Source organism: Urtica dioica, chromosome 5, assembly GCF_054948205.1.
Source record: "Urtica dioica subsp. dioica isolate 48M chromosome 5, U.dioica_male_clone48M_v1_H2, whole genome shotgun sequence".
NCBI lineage: Eukaryota > Viridiplantae > Streptophyta > Magnoliopsida > Rosales > Urticaceae > Urtica > Urtica dioica.
In genome coordinates this window covers 35,354,228-35,373,913 of record NC_142760.1, presented here as the reverse complement: position 1 = coordinate 35,373,913, position 19,686 = coordinate 35,354,228, and the positions used below count along the sequence as shown (strand labels likewise).

The window sequence follows — 19,686 nt, the reverse complement described above, 5'->3', positions numbered from 1 at the left end:
GAGACGAAGGACTTGGAGGCCATGACAATGGAGCAACTCATCGAGTCGCTTCAAGCTTATGAAGAAAAGAAAAAGAAGAAGGAAGATATCGTGGAACAAGCACTCAAGACACGAGTCGATCGCATTGGAAGCCAACAAAGAAGAGGTGGCGGTCAAGGACGAGGACGTGGACGAGGTTGGAGGCCCAATGACGACAACAACAACAACCAAAGAGGAGAAAGCTCATCCAGAGGTCGTGGGAGATGAGCCACAAAACCAAGGAATGACAAGTCACGGATCAAATGCTACAACTGTGAGAAGTTTGGGCATTATGCCTGAATGTAGAGCTTCGCATAACAACAGAGTTGAAGAGAAGGCCAACTATGTTGAAGAAAGAACCCAAGAAGACGTGACGGTTTTGTTGGCTCACAAAGTCAACGAAAGGGTAGGAGATACGCAATGGTACCTTGATAGTGGTGCAAGCAACCATATGTGCGGGCGAAAAAGCATGTTCGTAGAGCTTGATGAATCGGTGAAGGGGAACGTTGCTTTCGGAGATGAATCAAAGGTGGCGGTGAAAGCTAAAGGAAACATTCTCATTCGATTGAAGAATGGCGATCATCAATTCATTTCCAATGTCTACTGATAGGTGCGTTAATCACGCGTAAACTCCTATCTCCCGAGCTTAAATCCAACGAGTTCTCAACGATTTTGATTATCTCTAGAGTGTTTTTGATGGATTTTCAGGTCTATATGGGTTTTATTAGTGTTTGGGGTCTCAACATGGAAAAATATGCTAATCGGAGTCAAAACGGAGCAAAAACGAAGAAAAGAATCGTCAAAAACATTTTTGACAACTCCGCGCGCCGCGAGATCCATTTCGCGCGCCGCGCGGAGTGGGAATTTTGCAGAAAAAAAGCCACAGAGTCCTACGCGCGAACCGCGCGGAAACAAAATGAAGGACCGTGCGGCGCGCAGAAACAGGCGCGCGGCGCGCGGTCATTCTGTCAGGCTTCGTTTATTTCGATTTTTGTAGCGAATCTCAGCCATTGGATGAGATTGGAAGGCCTAGATTGCTCCGAAAACAAGTCCATTCAACCCTAAAAAGACCAATACTTTGAGAAGAAAGAAAGGCATGAGATTTTCAGATTCTATCAAGAACAACTTTAAAACAGTGTTCTATCTTCTAATCTCTATCTTTTACTTTTTTATTCAAGTATGATGTCTTTTGTTTCATTGTTCTTGTGTTCATCTTTGTGTATGTTCATTGTCATAGTCATCATTATGAACTAATTTCATGTAGGGCTATGGTGTAGTGGGTTCATTATGATGTAGGGTTCAAGATATTAGAATTGTTAGGTTGTTGTTTTTCTCATCACTTTTTGCTTAATCCACAACTATGCTTAATGCTTGTATGAATGTCATGAACTCATGCTTGTTTTATATTCAACTCTAATGCTTGAGAAAGATTAGGTTGTTGTGTTTTTGTGTGGGTCACTAGAATTCATTCCTAGGTTAGATGTAGCTAGGTTGTTCTAGACTCGTGATAATATTCTTGTTCTTTAATGCTAGTCGTGCTTGTTAGGAGTTGAGATCGAGAGATGATATTCCGGTATCGGCTTAGGTGGTTAGATGCTTGAGAGAGATCTATCAATTCGATTAAAGTGAGTATGAGTAGTGAAAAGTGTGAATTTCAATAGCTTATTTCTTTTCTTAAGTCTGCGAATCCAAGTTGTTTTGTGAACCCATGAACCATAGTCCTTCCCTTTATCCAATAGAATTTTTGTGCATCAAGTTATTTAATTTTGTGACGTGTTAGTTAAATTTTGTGACAACAATCTTATCCAATATATTTAGTTCTATAATAGCTTGTGAATCTTGAATCTTCAATTTAGCTAGTCCTCGTGGGATCGACTCGTTCTTACGATTTATTACTATTGCGACCACGTGCACTTGCGTGTGCGAGAAAATTCGCAACAAGTTTTTGGCGCCGTTGCCGGGGAGTAGTTCTAAATTGCAATTCGACTCATAAGCTTTTATTTGAACTTTCTTTTATTTGTTTTCTCATCTATTTTCGTGTTTCCTTGTGAAGGTGTATGCGAAAAGACGGTGAATCCAGCCTCCTACCGAATGATCCCGAAATCGAAAAGACGTGCAAACAAAACCGGAAGGAAAAACAACAAAGGATCGAGGGAGCAACAATGGCCGAGGAGCGACCTTTTCTCGACTACGTCCTACCTACCACAAATGGGTATCGTCCGGCCATTGTTAGTCCAGCCATTGAGAACCGGGGCTTCGAAATCAAAACCGGGATGATCAACATGATTCAACAAAACCAATTCGCCGGAGGCCCTACCGAAGACCCGAACGAGCACCTCGCCAACTTCAACGAGCTATGCGGCACATTCCACATCCATAACATAAGCGTTGATGCAATCCGACTCCGCTTGTTCTCATTCTCCCTTCGCGACCGAGCGAAGATTTGGCTGCAATCCTTGCCCTCCGACTCCATCACCACTTGGGAAGAACTTTGTGCCAAATTCCTTGCAAAGTTCTTCCCGTTCGAGAAGATAGCCCGGTTGAAGAATGCGATCCACAGTTTCGGGCAATGGGAGGGGGAGTCTTTGCATGAGGCATGGGCGCGCTTTAAAGAAATGCTGAGGAAATGCCATCACCATGGGATAGCCTTGCCGGACCTACTACAAACATTCTAATATGGTCTCCTCACCTCGACAAAGACCTTAGTTAACACCGCCGCGGGAGGCACGGTGCTAACTAAGACGCCTTAAGAATTCCATGACTTGCTTGAAGAATTAGCTCGTTCCAACGAGCAATGCCCGGTAGAAAGAAGACTCATGAAGCCCGGTCCCGCGACCGCACACGCTACCACATCCGGAGACAAATCGGAAGAGTTGAAAGAAGTGCTAGCACAAATGGTGGAGCTTAACAAACAGCTCAAAGAGATGAAAGTGGCAGCCAAGGTCACACAAACTGCACCGGAGCCATGTTTTTGGTGTAATGGGGCTCATTTCACCGACGATTTCCCTCAAGCCAATGACGTACATGCCGAGCAAGCCAACTACGTCAACAACTACAATAACCGGGGCCAATATCACAACGCCAACAACAACTACAACAATGGAGGTCGAAACAACAATTACAACAATCAAGGATGGAGAGGACCTCAACAACAACAACAAGGGTTCGGGGACAATCAACCTTCACCGGCGTACCACAACCAAAATCAAGGGCAGCCACAACAACAACGGGGGTTCCAACCTCAACAACAACCAATTCAGCCCACGCCCAAGATCAAGCCAAATGACATGTTCCTAGCATTCATGAATAGGACAACGGCAATCATGCAAAATCAAGAAACCGCGCTCCAAAATCAAATGGCGTTGATCCGGAACATCGAAACACAAGTGGGTCAAATTGCTCAAGCTCAAAGCAATAGACCACAAGGGAACCTTCCAAGCAACACCAACGTCAACCCGAAGGACCAATGCAACGCAATCACTCTTCGCAGCGGGTTAGTGGTTGAGAGTTCAAACAAGGGGAAAGAAAAAGAAGGAGACGGTGCATCATCACCAACACCACCACAGCCCATGCCTACCTCCTCGACTCCCTTGCACGCCCCCGTGCCATTTCCTCAACGGCTCAAGAACAACAAGCTCGACGAGCAATTCGGGCGGTTTATTGAGATGCTCAAACAACTCCGAGTCAACATTCTGTTCGCCGACGCCATCGTACAAATGCCGAGCTATGCGAAGTTTATGAAAGACATCCTCTCCAATAGGCATCGGATCGACAATTGTAGCACAATCACACTTTCCGAGGAGTGCAGTGCTATAATCCAAAGGAAGCTTCCACCAAAAATGAAAGATCCGGGAAGTTTCACCGTACCATGCGCCATAGGAGACCTCTACTTCGAGAAGGCGTTGTGTGACTTGGGAGCTAGCATCAACCTCATGCCATTCTCCATCTTTCAAAAGCTTGGCATCGGAGAAGTGAAATCCACGCGAGTGGCGCTCCAAATGGCGGACCGATCCATCAAATACCCAAGAGGCATCATCGAAGACGTCCTTGTCAAGGTGGATAAGTTCATCTTCCCCGCCGATTTCGTGGTGCTAGACATGGAGGAAGACACAAATATCCCTATCATATTGGGAAGGCCATTCCTAGCTACCGGAGGAGCCTTGATCGATGTCCAAAAAGGCGAACTCAAGTTGAGGGTGCAAGATGAGGAAGTCGTCTTCAACGTCTTCAAAACCATGAAATACCCGAAAGAAAGCGACAATATATTCTGGGTCGATTTTTGTGATGCGGTCATTGACGACCATTCTTGCCGCCCGGATGAGCCTCTTGAGGTATGTCTTCTTAACTCGTGTGATTCCGCTAATGAAATTGTTACTTGTGCAGCCTTAGAATACGCGAATTACATGGATGGGTTCGAGCCCAATAGAAGGAAGTATTTCGAGGAGCTAGGAGAAAGCCCGAAGCCACGCAAACCATCCATCGAGGAGCCTCCGGAGATCGAGCTCAAGGAGCTGCCTTCTCATCTCCGTTACGCCTTCCTTGGAGCTGAGAAGACTCTCCCGGTCATCATATCCGACCACCTCACCGGCGAACAAGAAGACAAGTTGTTGCGAGTGTTGCGATCCCATATGCCGGCAATTGGATGGACTCTTTCCGACATCAAAGGAATTAGTCCATCTTTTTGCACGCATCGCATCCTCATGGAAGACAACGCCCGTCCCTCCATTGAACATCAACGAAGGCTCAATCCGGCAATGAAGGAGGTGGTGCGCAAAGAGATATTGAAGTGGCTCGACGCCGGAGTAATCTACCCAATCTCTGACAGCTCGTGGGTTAGCCCGGTCCAATGCGTCCCAAAGAAAGGAGGAATGACGGTGATTCGAAACGACAACAACGAACTTATCCCGACTCGCACCGTCACCGGCTTCCGAATTTGCATGGACTACCGAAAGCTCAACACCGCCACCCGAAAAGATCACTTTCCGTTGCCCTTCATCGACCAAATGCTTGACCGCCTTGCCGGCCACGAATATTATTGCTTCCTCGACGGCTACTCCGGATACAACCAAATCGCCATCGCCCCCTAAGATCACGAGAAGACAACATTCACGTGTCCGTATGGCACATTTGCCTTCCGGCGAATGCCCTTCGGCCTATGCAACGCACCGGCTACATTCCAAAGATGCATGATGGCCATCTTCTCCGACATGGTCGAGCGCACTATAGAGGTATTCATGGACGACTTCTCTGTTTTCGGTGCTACTTACGACGTTTGCCTCGAGAATTTGTCCAAGGTGTTAGATCGATACGTGGAAGCCAACCTCGTGCTCAATTGGGAGAAATGCCATTTCATGGTGAAAGAAGGGATTGTTCTAGGCCATCGGGTCTCCGCAAAAGGGCTGGAATTAGACCGAGCAAAGATTGCCACGATCTACCTCCACCAATCTCGGTCAACGGTGTGCGGAGCTTCTTGGGGCATGCGGGCTTCTACCGGAGGTTCATCAAAGACTTCAAATCACAAAACCTCTTTGTGGTCTCCTCGAGAAGGATGCAAAGTTCATCTTCACCAACGAGTGCATGGAGGCATTCACCACACTCAAGAACAAGTTGAGCACCGCCCCGGTGATAGTGGCACCCGATTGGAGCGAGCCGTTCGAGATGATGACCAATGCGAGCGATTTTGCCGTAGGAGCGGTTCTTGGGCAGCGAAGAGGAAGAGCCTTCCACACAATCTACTACGCAAGCCGAACCCTCAACGATGCCCAAATCAACTACACCACAACCGAGAAGGAGCTCCTTGCGGTGGTCTTCGCCTTTGACAAATTCCGAACTTATGTCATTGGCAACAAGACCATCGTCTACACCGATCATGCGGAAATCCGACACTTGATGGGGAAGAAAGATGCAAAGCCGCGGCTCATTCGATGGATCCTCCTCCTCCAAGAATTCGACGTGGAGATCAAAGACAAGAAAGGGACGGAGAATCTCATAGCCGACCACCTCTCACGCCTAGAAGACCTCACCCACATCCACGACCAAAAGGTGCCTATCGACGACAATTTCCGAGACGAAAAATTGCTCGCAGTGGAGAATGTGGCAACACCATGGTACGCCGACATCATCAACTTCTTGGTGAGCAATAAGATGCCTCCGGACTACAACCACCACCAGAAGAAGAAATTCCTCTCCGACGTTCGACAATATTATTGGGAAGAGCCGATCCTTTATCGACAATGCGCGGATTCCATTGTCCGCCGGTGCGTGCCCGACGACGAGATGCTCTCCATACTCAAGCACTGTCATTCTCTAGAGTGTGGAGGACATTTCGGACACAATCGCACGGCGGCGAAGGTGCTTCAAAGCGGCTTCTTTTGGCCGAACCTTTTCCGAGACTGCCGCAATTTCGTCATGGCGTGCGACCGATGCCAACGGACGGGAAACATCTCGAACCGGAACGAGATGCCATTGAAGAACATAATGGAGATAGAGCCGTTCGATGTTTGGGGGATAGACTTCATGGGTCCATTCCCACCCTCCTACGGAAACAAGTACATCCTACTCGCGGTCGACTACGTGTCCAAATGGGTGGAAGCTAAGGCTACTCCAACAAGCGACGGGAAAGAAGTGCTCCGCTTCCTCAAGCACAACATATTCACACGCCATGGCACACCGCGAGCAATCATAAGTGACGGAGGCTCCCACTTTTGCAACCGTCAATTCGCTGCGCTCCTTGCAAAATACAGTGTCACTCACCGGAAGGCCGTGGCGTATCACCCTCAATCCAATGGTCAAGCCGAAGTCTCCAACCGCGAGATAAAGAAGATATTAGAGAAGACGGTGGGAAGTTCGCGCAAGGACTGGGCTCACAAGCTCGACGATGCTCTATGGGCATACCGAACATCCTTCAAAACTCCCATCGGTATGTCCCCGTACAAATTAGTCTATGGCAAGGCGTGCCATCTTCCGGTAGAGCTCGAGCATAGAGCGTTGTGGGCGATGAAGATTCTCAACTTTGACCACGAGGCAGCCGGGAAACAAAGACTCCTTGAACTCAACGAACTCGACGAGTTCCGACACGAAGCATTCGAGAACGCGAGAATCTACAAGGAGAAGACGAACGCATGGCACGACAAACATATCATGTCAAAAGAGATCAACCCGGGACAACAAGTCCTCCTATACAACTCCCGGTTGAGACTCTTTCCCGGAAAGCTCAAGTCAAGGTGATCCGGGCCGTTCACTATCACGAAAACATTCACATCCGGCATGTACGAGCTTGAGAGTGCAAAGGGCGAGAGATTCATGGTGAATGGGCAGCGAGTGAAGCCGTACTATGGCGGCGTATTTGACAACGAGAGAACGGTGGCGTACCTCGACTTCATCGCGTGATAAATTGGTACCCCGTCAAGCTATTGACGTTAACTAAACCGCTTCGCGGGAGGCAACCCGTGTTTTCTTTCATTGCATTAATTTGAAGTCATTTTGTTAAGAGTTTTTTTTATTTTATTTTATTTCTTTGTTTGTTCATAAAAATATCTATATAAAAAAAAGAGCCCAGCGTTTTTTCCAGAGTGTTACGCGCGGTCCGCGCACTCAAAATTTTTTGGACCGCGCGGCGCGAGGCCCATTTCGCGCGCCGCGAGGTCCAAAAATTTTGCAGCGTCAAAGTCCAGAGTCTAACGCGCGGACCGCGCGATACCAATTTTTTGGACCGCGCGGCGCGCGGATCCGATAAAAACTGTTTTTAAACGTGAAAAATTCATTCCTCTCATTTCTTCTCCGAAAATTTTCTCAACCCTAACTCATTTTCTCTCCAAATCTCAAATTTTTTTCGAAATCAAACACATTTTTAGAGTTCTAATCACTTGTGCATCACGTCCTAATCAACATTGTGGTGATTTTCTCTTTGAGTTCATTCTCATTCCTCCATTCATCTCCAAGAATTACAAGGTAACATCTCTAAATTCGTTTTTTTTTCTTTTTCTTTTCGAAGCTTCATGATATATGGACGGTATTAGGGTGTTTGTGATGTTTATTTAGTTGTGGAAATTCCATTTGGGTGTTCAAAATTTCAAGCATTTTGTGGGAATTGGCTTGCATACTAAGTGTTCGATGAAATACCCGAGTGAAAATACTTGCACGAAATGAGACTTTTGAGCTGTGAATTTTGAAATTTGTGTTTGAGGGGGGTAGCCAAGTTCTTGATATAAGCATTAGCTCCGACAACATTCACTTATTACGTGCTTATTTGTGTAGATGCACCGAGCGTCATCATCGCGTACTCAACCCAAGAGAGCCCGTAGAACGGGAGTCGCATTGCCTCGACCATCGACATTGCTCGAGGGTGCGGGAGACGTGTGGGACGTCATCTCCAAGAAGGGGTTAATTCCCGAGCCCACCCGACAATGCGGAGACATGGTGGCTCAAATCGAGGCTCTTGGGTGGGGAAAATTGTGCAACATCACCACCCCGGCATCACCGAAACTTGTACGGGAATTCTACTCCAATCTCTCGGTGACAGAAGGCAATGTAGTTCAGGTCCGGAACGTAAGCGTCAACATCTCGCCGGCCGCTCTCAACGCATATCTCGGCATCCCGGAACCCGAGAATGACGACTACTTCAACCTCACGATCCAACCGCAATGGGAAGAGTGGATTCGTTTACTTGCCTACCCCGGTGCCACGTACAAGACGAAGACCGTGCACGGCCAACTAGTCCCAAGCTTCCTCCCGATCTCGAGTGTCAACCGATTTGCCAAGGCGTGGCAATACTTCATTTGTGCCTCAATTCTCCCAAACTTGCGGCCACACCAACTCGATCATCAACGACTAGCTCTATTGGCGTGCATCGTTACGGGAAAAGGGATCAACATCGGGAGGCTCCTACGAGAAAGGTTCTTGCTCTGCGTGAGACGTGACACCGATGTCACGCTTGGCCATGGCGGGCTAATCACGCAACTCTTCCTCGACGCCAAGCTCAAAATTCCAAATTCCGAGCAACGTGCACAAATTGGAGCCCCGATCAATGAGGAGAAGATTATGAAGCTTCCGCAATGGAAGCATGGGCAAGCACACCCACGCGGCTGGGGATTCATCGACATCCCGGAACGCTATCAAGTGGGCCCCAACGCCTCCATCTTTGACGAGCCCGACGTTGACCAGCCACCGCCACCGAGCCGAGCCGAAGGACCACCGGAGGGGAACCAAGATCTAATGGCCATGATGAACAACTTTGCGCAACAATTGGGCCGCATCGACGACAATGTCCTCACCCTCGGTAACCGGACCAACGTGCTTGGGAGCTTCCTCAACGATTTCGGGGAGCGCGCACGGGAGCGGGACGAATTTCATCGGAGTGTCTACAACCAATGGACGTCTCACCAACACCAATATTACGCCCCCCCTCCTGATGTGAGTGTCGGTGTCTATCCCGACGTCCCCGTCTACCCGGCATACCCACAACGCCTCATGGAGCCATATCCCCTCTATTTTCCATGGGTGCCAAGCCAAGACGTTCCTCACAATGACAACGATGACGAGGACGAGGACAACGAGGAGTATGACGAGAACGAGTAGGGGAGTTCGACCACCCCCGCGAGGTATGTACTTTTCTCCCATTCTATTTACATTGAGGGCAATGTGTGTTCTAAGTTTGGGGGGGAAAAGTTTTTCTTGTCTTGCGGGATGTGTTTGTACATAGATCGGATAGTTAATTTCATTTTCTTGTGTAGTTTCTAGTAGAATTTATGCTCATTTGCCAATGATTCACTTGTGATAGCCAATGATATTAAAATCTTCAATCATAGATAGTGAAAATAGACCCATGGGCTACCTTGTGTGAAAGAAATTTAGTGAGTTAGGTTGTTGCCAAAACTAGACCTAAATTTTGTATGTCTCGAAACTTAGGAAACCTTGAGGAGTAGTCTAGCCGAACGTTTGAAAGAGAACACCGAACACACTAGAACCTTCTCCGATCTCTAATCGAAGCGAAATCAGGTGCACATCGATCTAGCGAGGATGATGTAGGCATTAGGTATAGCCCGTCAAGCCAAAAAGCCAACCCATGTTTGTTTATCCTTTAGAACCCACTCACAAAAGGCCAAACACTATCCATTCTCTATATTTAGTCAGAAAAAGCCGAGCCGATGATTTGAAAATCCCACAAAGAACCCCATTGACTTTAGCGACTTTTGAGTGACATGAGTGAATTCTTTCTATTTTATGACTTGCTCTCCGACTAGTCTCTATGTGTTTTATAGTCCGTTAGACACCACGCCGGTCATTAGTATTTTTAATTCTATTGTTATATACCGAAAAAAAAACTAAAAAAAAAAAAAGAAAAACAAAAAGGAAAAGGAAAAAGAAAAATATATCTGAAAAAAAAAAGAGAAAAATGTGTTATGTTGGCGTGGTGTTCTATGTCTTTAGAGACTTGTCGTGTGTTTTTGTTGAGTCGAAGTTTGGGGGGAAAAACAAGGGAAATAAAAACACTAAACGTGGGGATGGGTGAGTGAGTGAACTTCATGAGAGGGTTTTATGTTTAGGTGAGATTTGAGTCGCTAAAGTTGATGTTCAAGCCACTAAAATTTCCTTTCCGTACCTTTGACCTTACCTTGAACGTTACAAGCCTTTAAGACCTAATTGACGAGCTAGAAATGAGGTGTGCACATTAGTAGAGAGAAGAGAGAAGAGGGGGCATATGGTTGTGTCAAATTGAAACTAATTCTTATTCATTTTCGATTTTGTGTTCTCTTGATGACGGTTGGAAAGACTACGAGGCTAGGATTCCGAAAGTTCACGAGATGGTAAGCATTGTAAAATAGGTCTAAGGTGACATGAGCTTACAAGATTGCTTTCACATTTGGTAGTCGGTTTAAAAACTTGAAAAGGTGGGTTTTCATGTCTATTGCAATTTGAGCTGAGGCATTGACAAGTGTTTGAGGCAATTTTTGAGCATTAGAATTCTATCCACATAGTTTATCTGTCTTTCTTTTTTTCTTTTGGTTCGTGTGTGTTTCATTTTCTTTTGTTACTTGAGGACAAGTCACGGTTTAAGTTTGGGGGGATTTGATAGGTGCGTTAATCACGCGTAAACTCCTATCTCCCGAGCTTAAATCCAACGAGTTCTCAAGGATTTTGATTATCTCTAGAGTGTTTTTGATGGATTTTCAGGTCTATATGGGTTTTACTAGTGTTTGGGGTCTCAACATGGAAAAATATGCTAATCGGAGTCAAAACGGAGCAAAAACGAAGAAAAGAAGCGTCAAAAACATTTTTGACAACTCCGCGCGCCGCGAGGTCCATTTCGCGCGCCGCGCGGAGTGGGAATTTCGCAGCAAAAAAGCCACAGAGTCCTACGCGCGAACCGCGCGGAAACAAAATGAAGGACCGCGCGGCGCGCAGAAACAGGCGCGCGGCGCGCGGTCATTCTGTCAGGCTTCGTTTATTTCGATTTTTGTAGCGAATCTCAGCCATTGGATGAGATTGGAAGGCCTAGATTGCTCCGAAAACAAGTCCATTCAACCCTAAAAAGACCAATACTTTGAGAAGAAAGAAAGGCATGAGATTTTCAGATTCTATCAAGAACAACTTTTCATTTCTCTTAGTTTTTATTAGTTTTTCCAGAAAATTTCCAGCAGTTGTTCATACTTTGTAGCTCAAATTTGAAGACAAGGAATTAAGTTGCTGAGTTCTACCATTGCTACGACTTTAAAACAGTGTTCTATCTTCTAATCTCTATCTTTGACTTTTTTTATTCAAGTATGATGTCTTTTGTTTCATTGTTCTTGTGTTCATCTTTGTGTATGTTCATTGTCATAGTCATCATTATGAACTAATTTCATGTAGGGCTATGGTGTAGTGGGTTCATTATGATGTAGGGTTCAAGATATTTGAATTGTTAGGTTGTTGTTTTTCTCATCACTTTTTGCTTAATCCACAACTATGCTTAATGCTTGTATGAATGTCATGAACTCATGCTTGTTTTATATTCAACTCTAATGGTTGAGAAAGATTAGGTTGTTGTGTTTTTGTGTGGGTCACTAGAATTCATTCCTAGGCTAGATATAGCTAGGTTGTTCTAGACTCGTGATAATATTCTTGTTCTTTAATGCTAGCCGTGCTTGTTAGGAGTTGAGATCGAGAGATGATATTCCGGTATCGGTTTAGGTTGTTAGATGCTTGAGAGAGATCTATCAATTCGATTAAAGTGAGTATGAGTAGTGAAAAGTGTGAATTTCAATAGCTTATTTCTTTTCTTAAGTTTGCGAATCAAAGTTGTTTTGTGAACCCATGAACCATAGTCCTTCCCTTTATCCAATAGAATTTTTGTGCATCAAGTTATTTAATTTTGTGACGTGTTAGTTAAATTTTGTGACAACAATCTTATCCAATATATTTAGTTCTATAATAGCTTGTGAATCTTGAATCTTCAATTTAGCTAGTCCTCGTGGGATCGACTCGTTCTTACGATTTATTACTATTGCGACCACGTGCACTTGCGTGTGCGAGAAAATTCGCAACATCTACTACGTGCCAAACATGAAGAGCAACATCTTGAGCCTAGGACAACTCTTAGAGAAAGGTTATGATATTCGATTGAAAGATAGTAACCTTTCTATAAGAGACAATGCGAACAAATTCATTGCTAAGGCGCCGATGACAAGAAATAGGATGTTCATCCTCAACATTCAAAATTACGTCGCACAATGTCTCAAGATGTGCTACAAGGAGGAGTCGTGGCTTTGGCATCTTCGATTTGGGCATCTCAACTTTGGAGGATTGGAGCTGCTCTCCAAGAAGGAAATGGTCAAAGGATTGCCCTCCATCAGCCACCCAAATCAAGTCTGTGAATGATGTCTACTCGGAAAGCAATTTAAAATGAGCTTTCCAAAGGAGTCAAGCTCAAGAGCTCAGAAGCCGTTGGAACTCATACACACAGATGTGTGCGGTCCGATCAAGTCAAGATCACTTAGTAAGAGTAACTACTTCCTTCTCTTTATTGATGATTATTCAAGAAAAACATGGGTATACTTCTTGAAGGAGAAATCCGAAGTGTTTGAGAACATCAAAAAGTTCAAAGCCCATGTTGAGAAGGAAAGTGGCCTTGTGATCAAAGCCATGACATCCGACCGAGGAGGAGAGTTCACTTCAAACGAGTTCCAGAAGTATTGCGAAGACAACAGTATTCGGCGATAGCTAACGGTGCCAAGAACCCCCTAACAAAACGGAGTGGCGGAGAGGAAGAATAGAACAATCCTTGAGATGGCGAGGAGCATGCTCAAGAGCAAGAGACTACCAAAGGAGTTATGGGCAGAAGCAGTAGCATGCGCGGTTTATCTATCAAACCGATCCCCGACAAGAAGCGTCCCGGGAAAAACTGCACAAGAAGCATGGAGTGGAAGAAAGCCCGGAATTCGTCATCTCAGAGTCTTTGGAAGCATAGCTCACGCTTATGTGCCGGACGAAAAGAGAAGCAAACTAGATGACAAGAGCAAGAAGTACATCTTCATCGGCTACGACACCAACTCCAAAGGCTACAAGCTCTACAATCTAGATACGGGGAAGACGATCATCAGCCGAAATGTCATCTTCGATGAAGAAGGAGAATGGGATTGGAGATCGAGCAATGAAATTTATAACTTCTTTCCACAATTTGAAGAAGATGGATGTGGAGCAGCCAGAGCAACCAAGAGAAGATGCGGCTACCCCACCGACTTCACCAACTCCGAGTTTTCAAGAAGGCAAAAGTTCAAGTGAAAGGACTCCCCACTTTAGAAGCTTGCAAGAGTTATACGAGGTAACAGAAAATCAAGACAACCTTACCCTCTTTTGTCTATTTACGGATTGCGAGCCTATGAACTTTCAAGAAGCCTTAGAAAATAAGACTTGGAGAAACGCCATGGATGAAGAGATCAAGGCAATAAAGAAGAATGATACTTTGGAGTTAGCTTCACTTCCAAAAGGGCACAACGCGATAGGTGTGAAGTGGGTCTACAAGGCAAAGAAGAATTCCAAATGAGAAGTTGAAAGATACAAGCCGAGATTGGTGGCGAAAGGATACAGCCAAAGAGCCGGCATCGACTATGACGAGATGGATGTCAAATCCGCATTCCTAAATGGAGTCCTTGATGAAGAAGTCTACATCGAGCAACCACAAGGATATGAAGTTAAGGGAGAAGAAGACAAAGTCTTGAGGCTGAAGAAGGCGCTATATAGGCTGAAGCAAGCCCCACGAGCTTGGAATTCTCGAATTGATAAGTACTTCAAAGGAAGAAAATTCATCAAGTGTCCATATGAGCATGCACTCTATATCAAAATCCAAAACAATGATATTTTGATTGTACGTTTGTATGTAGACGACTTGATCTTCACAGGGAGCAATCCATCCATGTTTAAGGATTTCAAGAAAGAGATGACGAAGGAGTTTGAGATGACTGACATTGGATTCATGTCTTACTACCTCGGTATTGAAGTGAAACAAGAAGACAATGGAATCCTCATTAGTCAAGAAGGCTATGCCAAAGAGGTGCTCAAGAAGTTCAAGATGGATGACTCAAACCCAGTCAGCATGCCAATGGAATGTGGAATCAAGTTGTCAAATCACGAGGAAAGAGAAAATGTTGATCCAACATTCTTCAAGAGTTTGGTTAGAAGCCTGCGATACTTGACATGTACGAGGCCTGACATCTTGTATGTTGTGGGAGTCATCAGTCGACACATGGAGCATCCAACTACCACTCATTTGAAGGCGGCAAAAAGGATTCTTCGCTATATCAAAGGTACGACAAACTTTAGCTTGTACTACACTGTTTCTAATGATTACAAGATTCTTGGATATAGCGATAGCGACTGGGGTGGAGATATAGATGATCAAAAAAGCACAAGTGGCTTCGTGTTCTACATTGGAGACACAACATTCACGTGGATGTCGAAGAAACAACCGATCGTCACTCTTTCTACTTGCAAGGCGGAGTACGTAGCTGCCACTTCATGTGTCTGTCATGCAATTTGGCTACGAAACTTATTGAAGGAGTTGAGTTTGCCACAAGAGGAGCCGACTAAGATCTTCGTGGACAACAAGTCAGCAATAGCCTTGGCGAAGAACCCAGTCTTCCATGATCGGAGTAAGCACATTGACACAGGCTATCATTACATTAGAGTGTGTGTTACCCAAAAGGAGGTGCAATTGGAGTACGTAAAGACCCATGACCAAGTAGCCGATATCTTCACCAAGCCCCTCAAGCGCGAAGACTTTGTCAAGTTAAGAACTTTACTTCGAGTAGCAAAATCAAGTTTAAGAGGGGGTGTTGAATAATTAAACTTGATTTTGGGTTATAGTATTTGGGCCTAATTATTTCTAGTTGTAGTTTGGGCCTTTAGTATTTTGGGCCTAGTTAAGTGGTCATATTATCTAGAATATTCTTGATATGCATAGAGAGCTTAGAGAGAATAAATTCTAGAATAATCTTGTAATATCTAGGATAGTCATTAATAAGGAGAATTATCTAGAAAAAGTTGTAACTAGAGATTTCCATAGACTAGTATAAATAGGGATGTAATCCTACACTTTTGTATCAAGCCAAAAAAAAAAGTTCTCTTTTCTATAAAGAAATTCTCCACCTCTCTACTTTATACTCAAACCTCCAAATTTCCAAAAAAATTTCCCTAAACACCCAAAATATCTAAACACTTTCTCTACCAACCCAAAACTTCCTTCCAACATAGCCCGCCTAAGGTAATTCCAAGCCCAAATCCCCAGCAAACGTCGCGAATGCAAAGACCGAAAACCACCGCTTTCCAAAGACCGAAAACCCTCCATCGCTCACCGAAGATCGCTACCATATTGAGCGTGAGCTCAGGCCATTTGACTCGGAATCATGTTGAGCATCACAACGCGCACCAAAAAAAAACCACTACCCCAATAGCTCAACGGTCTCCCTCACGTAGAATCAAGGGCGAATGCCCGAAAAATCAAGCATGTCGAACGAATGTTGAGTGAGAGCAAGCAGAAGGATCGAGAATGACCGAACGTCACTCACTTCGAAGGCCCGCGAATGAAGACCAAAGCACCAGTTTCCAAAGACCCGGAGGAACGGCCTTCGCCGAAGATCCTGAGAACGGACTTCGCAGCAAACGTTAACGACACCCTCTCTGTTAGAGTGACAACCTTAGGGTTAATTCAACATGAATTTTCAAATGAAAACCTAGAAGCTATATACCGACTACTTTGTATGTGAAATCGATAGGGCAAGAGTTTTACAAAGATCGCCCATAGTTACACTTTGATCCTCTTTTCCGTTATATTGTCAATTTAACTATAAACAGATGAATGATGGTATAATTGTGATTCGTGAATGAATTTATAACGCAAGGTATAAAATATATTTGCATAAAATTTGTTTATATTCTCTCTCTCACTAACAGTAGATTCATTAATATTAGTATTTATCTGATGTAGAAGCAGTATATCATGTGTATAAATACAATAGCATATATAAATGATGCGCATGAACAATTATATTGCCGGAAATGGAGGTTCTTGGGGCAGCAGTTGGCTCTGTTTTAGGATGTTGACTTCTTTACGTACCCAAGAAATGGAAAGATTACACAGACATGAAGAAAAACACGAAAGCTCTAACACAGGCCTTGGAGAAACTTAATTGTCAAAAGGTGAACCTGGAAAAAAAAAAACTTGAAACCATGGCCAACCCCGGAAAAACTGAGGTGGTGGAGCTGGTCAAATTATGGTTGGAAAATGTGGAAAATATTAATAAAGATATTTCAGAAATGTTGGAGCAAGTAACGAATGTCAAATTGTTCTCACGCGGTGCGCTTGGGAAATTGGTTTCCAAAAAGAAATTAGATGTGGACAATCTCTGTGAAGAAGGTGATAAGTTCAGGGAAGATGGTCTGGTTCGAGAGCTACCACAACGTGGAATCGAAAGGTCGACGACATCGGTATTGATAGTAGAAGCTACGATTGAAAACACAAGGGACAAGATCATGTTGTTCTTGTCCGAGAAGAAAGTTACACGGATTGGGCTGGGCGGGATCGGTAAGAGCACTATCCTCGGACATGTCCATAATAGCTTGTTGAAACATGGAAACAACTTTGACAAGGTGATCATGATTACGGCGTCGAAGGATTCCCGTGTAGAAGGTTTACAAGTTAAAATCGCACGCGAATTCGGTTTGGAGTTTTCAAAAGACAGTGACAAAGAAAGAAGGGCGACAATGTTGTTCGATGAATTCAAGAAGGTTAAAAACAAGAGGTTTGTGCTTATCATCAATGATCTGTGGGAAGCTTACCTCTCGAAATGGTGGGAATTCCCGATCCAACCCCTGAAAGTGGAAGCAAGTTAGTAGTGGCGACACGTTCCCGCGACATTTGTTGCAAGATGAACTGTGAACCAATAATTCAAATGGGATTTCTACAGGAACTTGAAGCACTGAACTTGTTCATGGCTAAAGTTGGAACAAGGGTCGCTTCTGACCCAGCTTTGAAAAAAATGGCGGTGTAAGCGGCCAAAGAATGTGTAGGGCTTCCGCTAGCGATTGTCACAGTGGCTACAAGTTTGAGAGATAAAACGGAGTTGGCAGAGTGGAGGGTTTTGCTATCCAAGCTGAAGGACGCCACAGCTTCAATTTCGAGTGATATTACGGCAACTTTGAGGTTCAGCTATGATCTCTTGAAGGACAAAAAATTCCAAGAATGCCTTCTATACTGCGGGATGTAATCTGAAGACTATTTGATTAAAATAGATTTGTTGATCGACCAATTGATAGATATGGGAATTGTTGAGGAAGCTAGGACATGGCAGTTTCAGATGGATAGTTGCACATTTATGTTGAACCAGCTCGTGCATAATTGTCTGTTGATCGATACAGTTAACTGGCAAGCGGAGAAATATGTGAAGCTCCACGATTCAGTGAGGGATATGGTTATACAAATCATGCGCGAGAGTCCTTCTCGGTTCAAAGTGGCGACCGGAGAGGGGTCAGATTCTCTGAAGCCTAAAGAAGAATGGAACGAGCAACTTGAGATGGGTTCATTTATGGGAAACAAAAACACTTTAGTATTCCCTGGAGCCGATGTCCCAAATTGTCCCAAAACTCTCTACGCTGCTTCTAAATGAAATCCCAAAGTTAAAGAATTTATCCCAAGATTTTTTTAAGCAGATGAAGGGACTCCGGGTTCTTGATGTATCTCAAACTTACTTTTCTAGGCTACCCAAGTCCATCTCCAGTTTGTCAAATCTTGCCTTGTTATTGCTTAATGGTTGCAAAAACTGTTACGACATTCCAGATCTGTCGGAATTGCGGAACTTGGTAAGGCTGGATTTAGTTCGTTCGAGGCTCAATAGAGTTCCTAAAGGTGTTGAAAAGATGGCCAAACTGAGATACCTCAACTTAAGTGAGATGGAGATCAAGTATTATGAGAAAGGGCTTTGGTGTGGTCTCTCTAAAGTAAGGTATCTCTCGATCTCCATGCCAATAAACGCACAGTTGGTGAACATGGAAGAATTGGCGACTCTAAGGAAGCTGGAGACTCTAAGACTTAACTTCGTCATGAGGAAAATGCATTGCTCGCATGATGATTTATACAAACTCTTGAACGATCGACGTCCCCCGATAATTCTTCCAAAAAACCTCGAGAATCTCTACATAGAACGCTACCCTGGAACTCATTTATGCGTTCTCATATCCTTTGAAAATATAACAAACTTGCAGAGGCTCCATATATCCAACTCCATATCGTTGGAGTATCTGGTTAATTGTTCGCGGGCGATGTTTCCGATGCTTCAAAATATCAAGGAGTTGGAACTCAGATCACTGTTTCGACTCAGAGGTATCACTCTTCCTGGACAACTACCACTCGGTGCCTTTTCTTTGCTTAAGAAATTGACTATGGTAAGTTGTTCCATAAGAGAGAGGAAACTATTTGTTGTGACCAAAGATGCCTTGTTTCCTGATCTAGAAGAGATCATGATCACCTACTGCCCAGGGTTGGAGGAGATAATGGTGAATGAAAAGGAGGATACAGTAACGACTCTTCCGAGTCTAAAGAAATTAGCGCTAGAGTATTTGCAGAATTTAAAGAGCATCCCGTTCGTCGCGGATTCCTTGTCAACGGTTGTGATATGTCACTGTCGAGCGCTGAAAAAGGTGGTTTTCCTCGAAAGAGAACCGCATCCCTCCATTCTTCGACTTGTCGAGATCGATGAAGAACCTTGGAAGTCATTGGCAGAGGGGATTATGAAAAGCTGAGTCATTAATGCAAGGAATTTTATCTTTGTTGCTACAATGCAATTATCAAATGTGTATTTGGTCATGTAAGCATGGAAACGGTCGTGTCTCATATCTACATATCATAATGAACGATACTCCCTAGTGTAACAAAATAAGATTAATGAAAGCTTTTTTTTTTTTGCGTGGTTGAAATGTTTATTATGAAATTTGGCTCATTGGATAAGTTAAAAAAAAATGACACGTATGTGAAAAAGTATGATCTGATGTTTTTAGCCTTGGGATCATGATGTTTAAAATGTCTATTGGGACATCAGCTAAAATAGCTTTCTCTTGCAGAAATCCATTGGCTACGTAAAACTCAGCAGATATTATCTTCCCATCAATTTGAGATTAGAAAGGATTCCAGTCCCACAGTGA

The 19,686-nt window shown here is 44.2% G+C and overlaps 1 protein-coding gene across 1 annotated transcript; it reads left to right on the top strand.

The window, feature by feature from the left end:
* The first annotated feature begins 16,719 nt into the window (after positions 1-16,719).
* LOC149398109 (disease resistance protein RPS2-like) lies at positions 16,720-19,686 on the top strand. The gene is made up of 5 exons (XM_089614449.1): positions 16,720-17,377; positions 17,542-17,670; positions 17,782-17,960; positions 18,097-19,185; positions 19,606-19,686. Exons 1-5 carry the CDS (start codon positions 16,720-16,722, stop codon positions 19,684-19,686), a joined length of 2,136 nt encoding a protein of 711 aa, XP_089470575.1.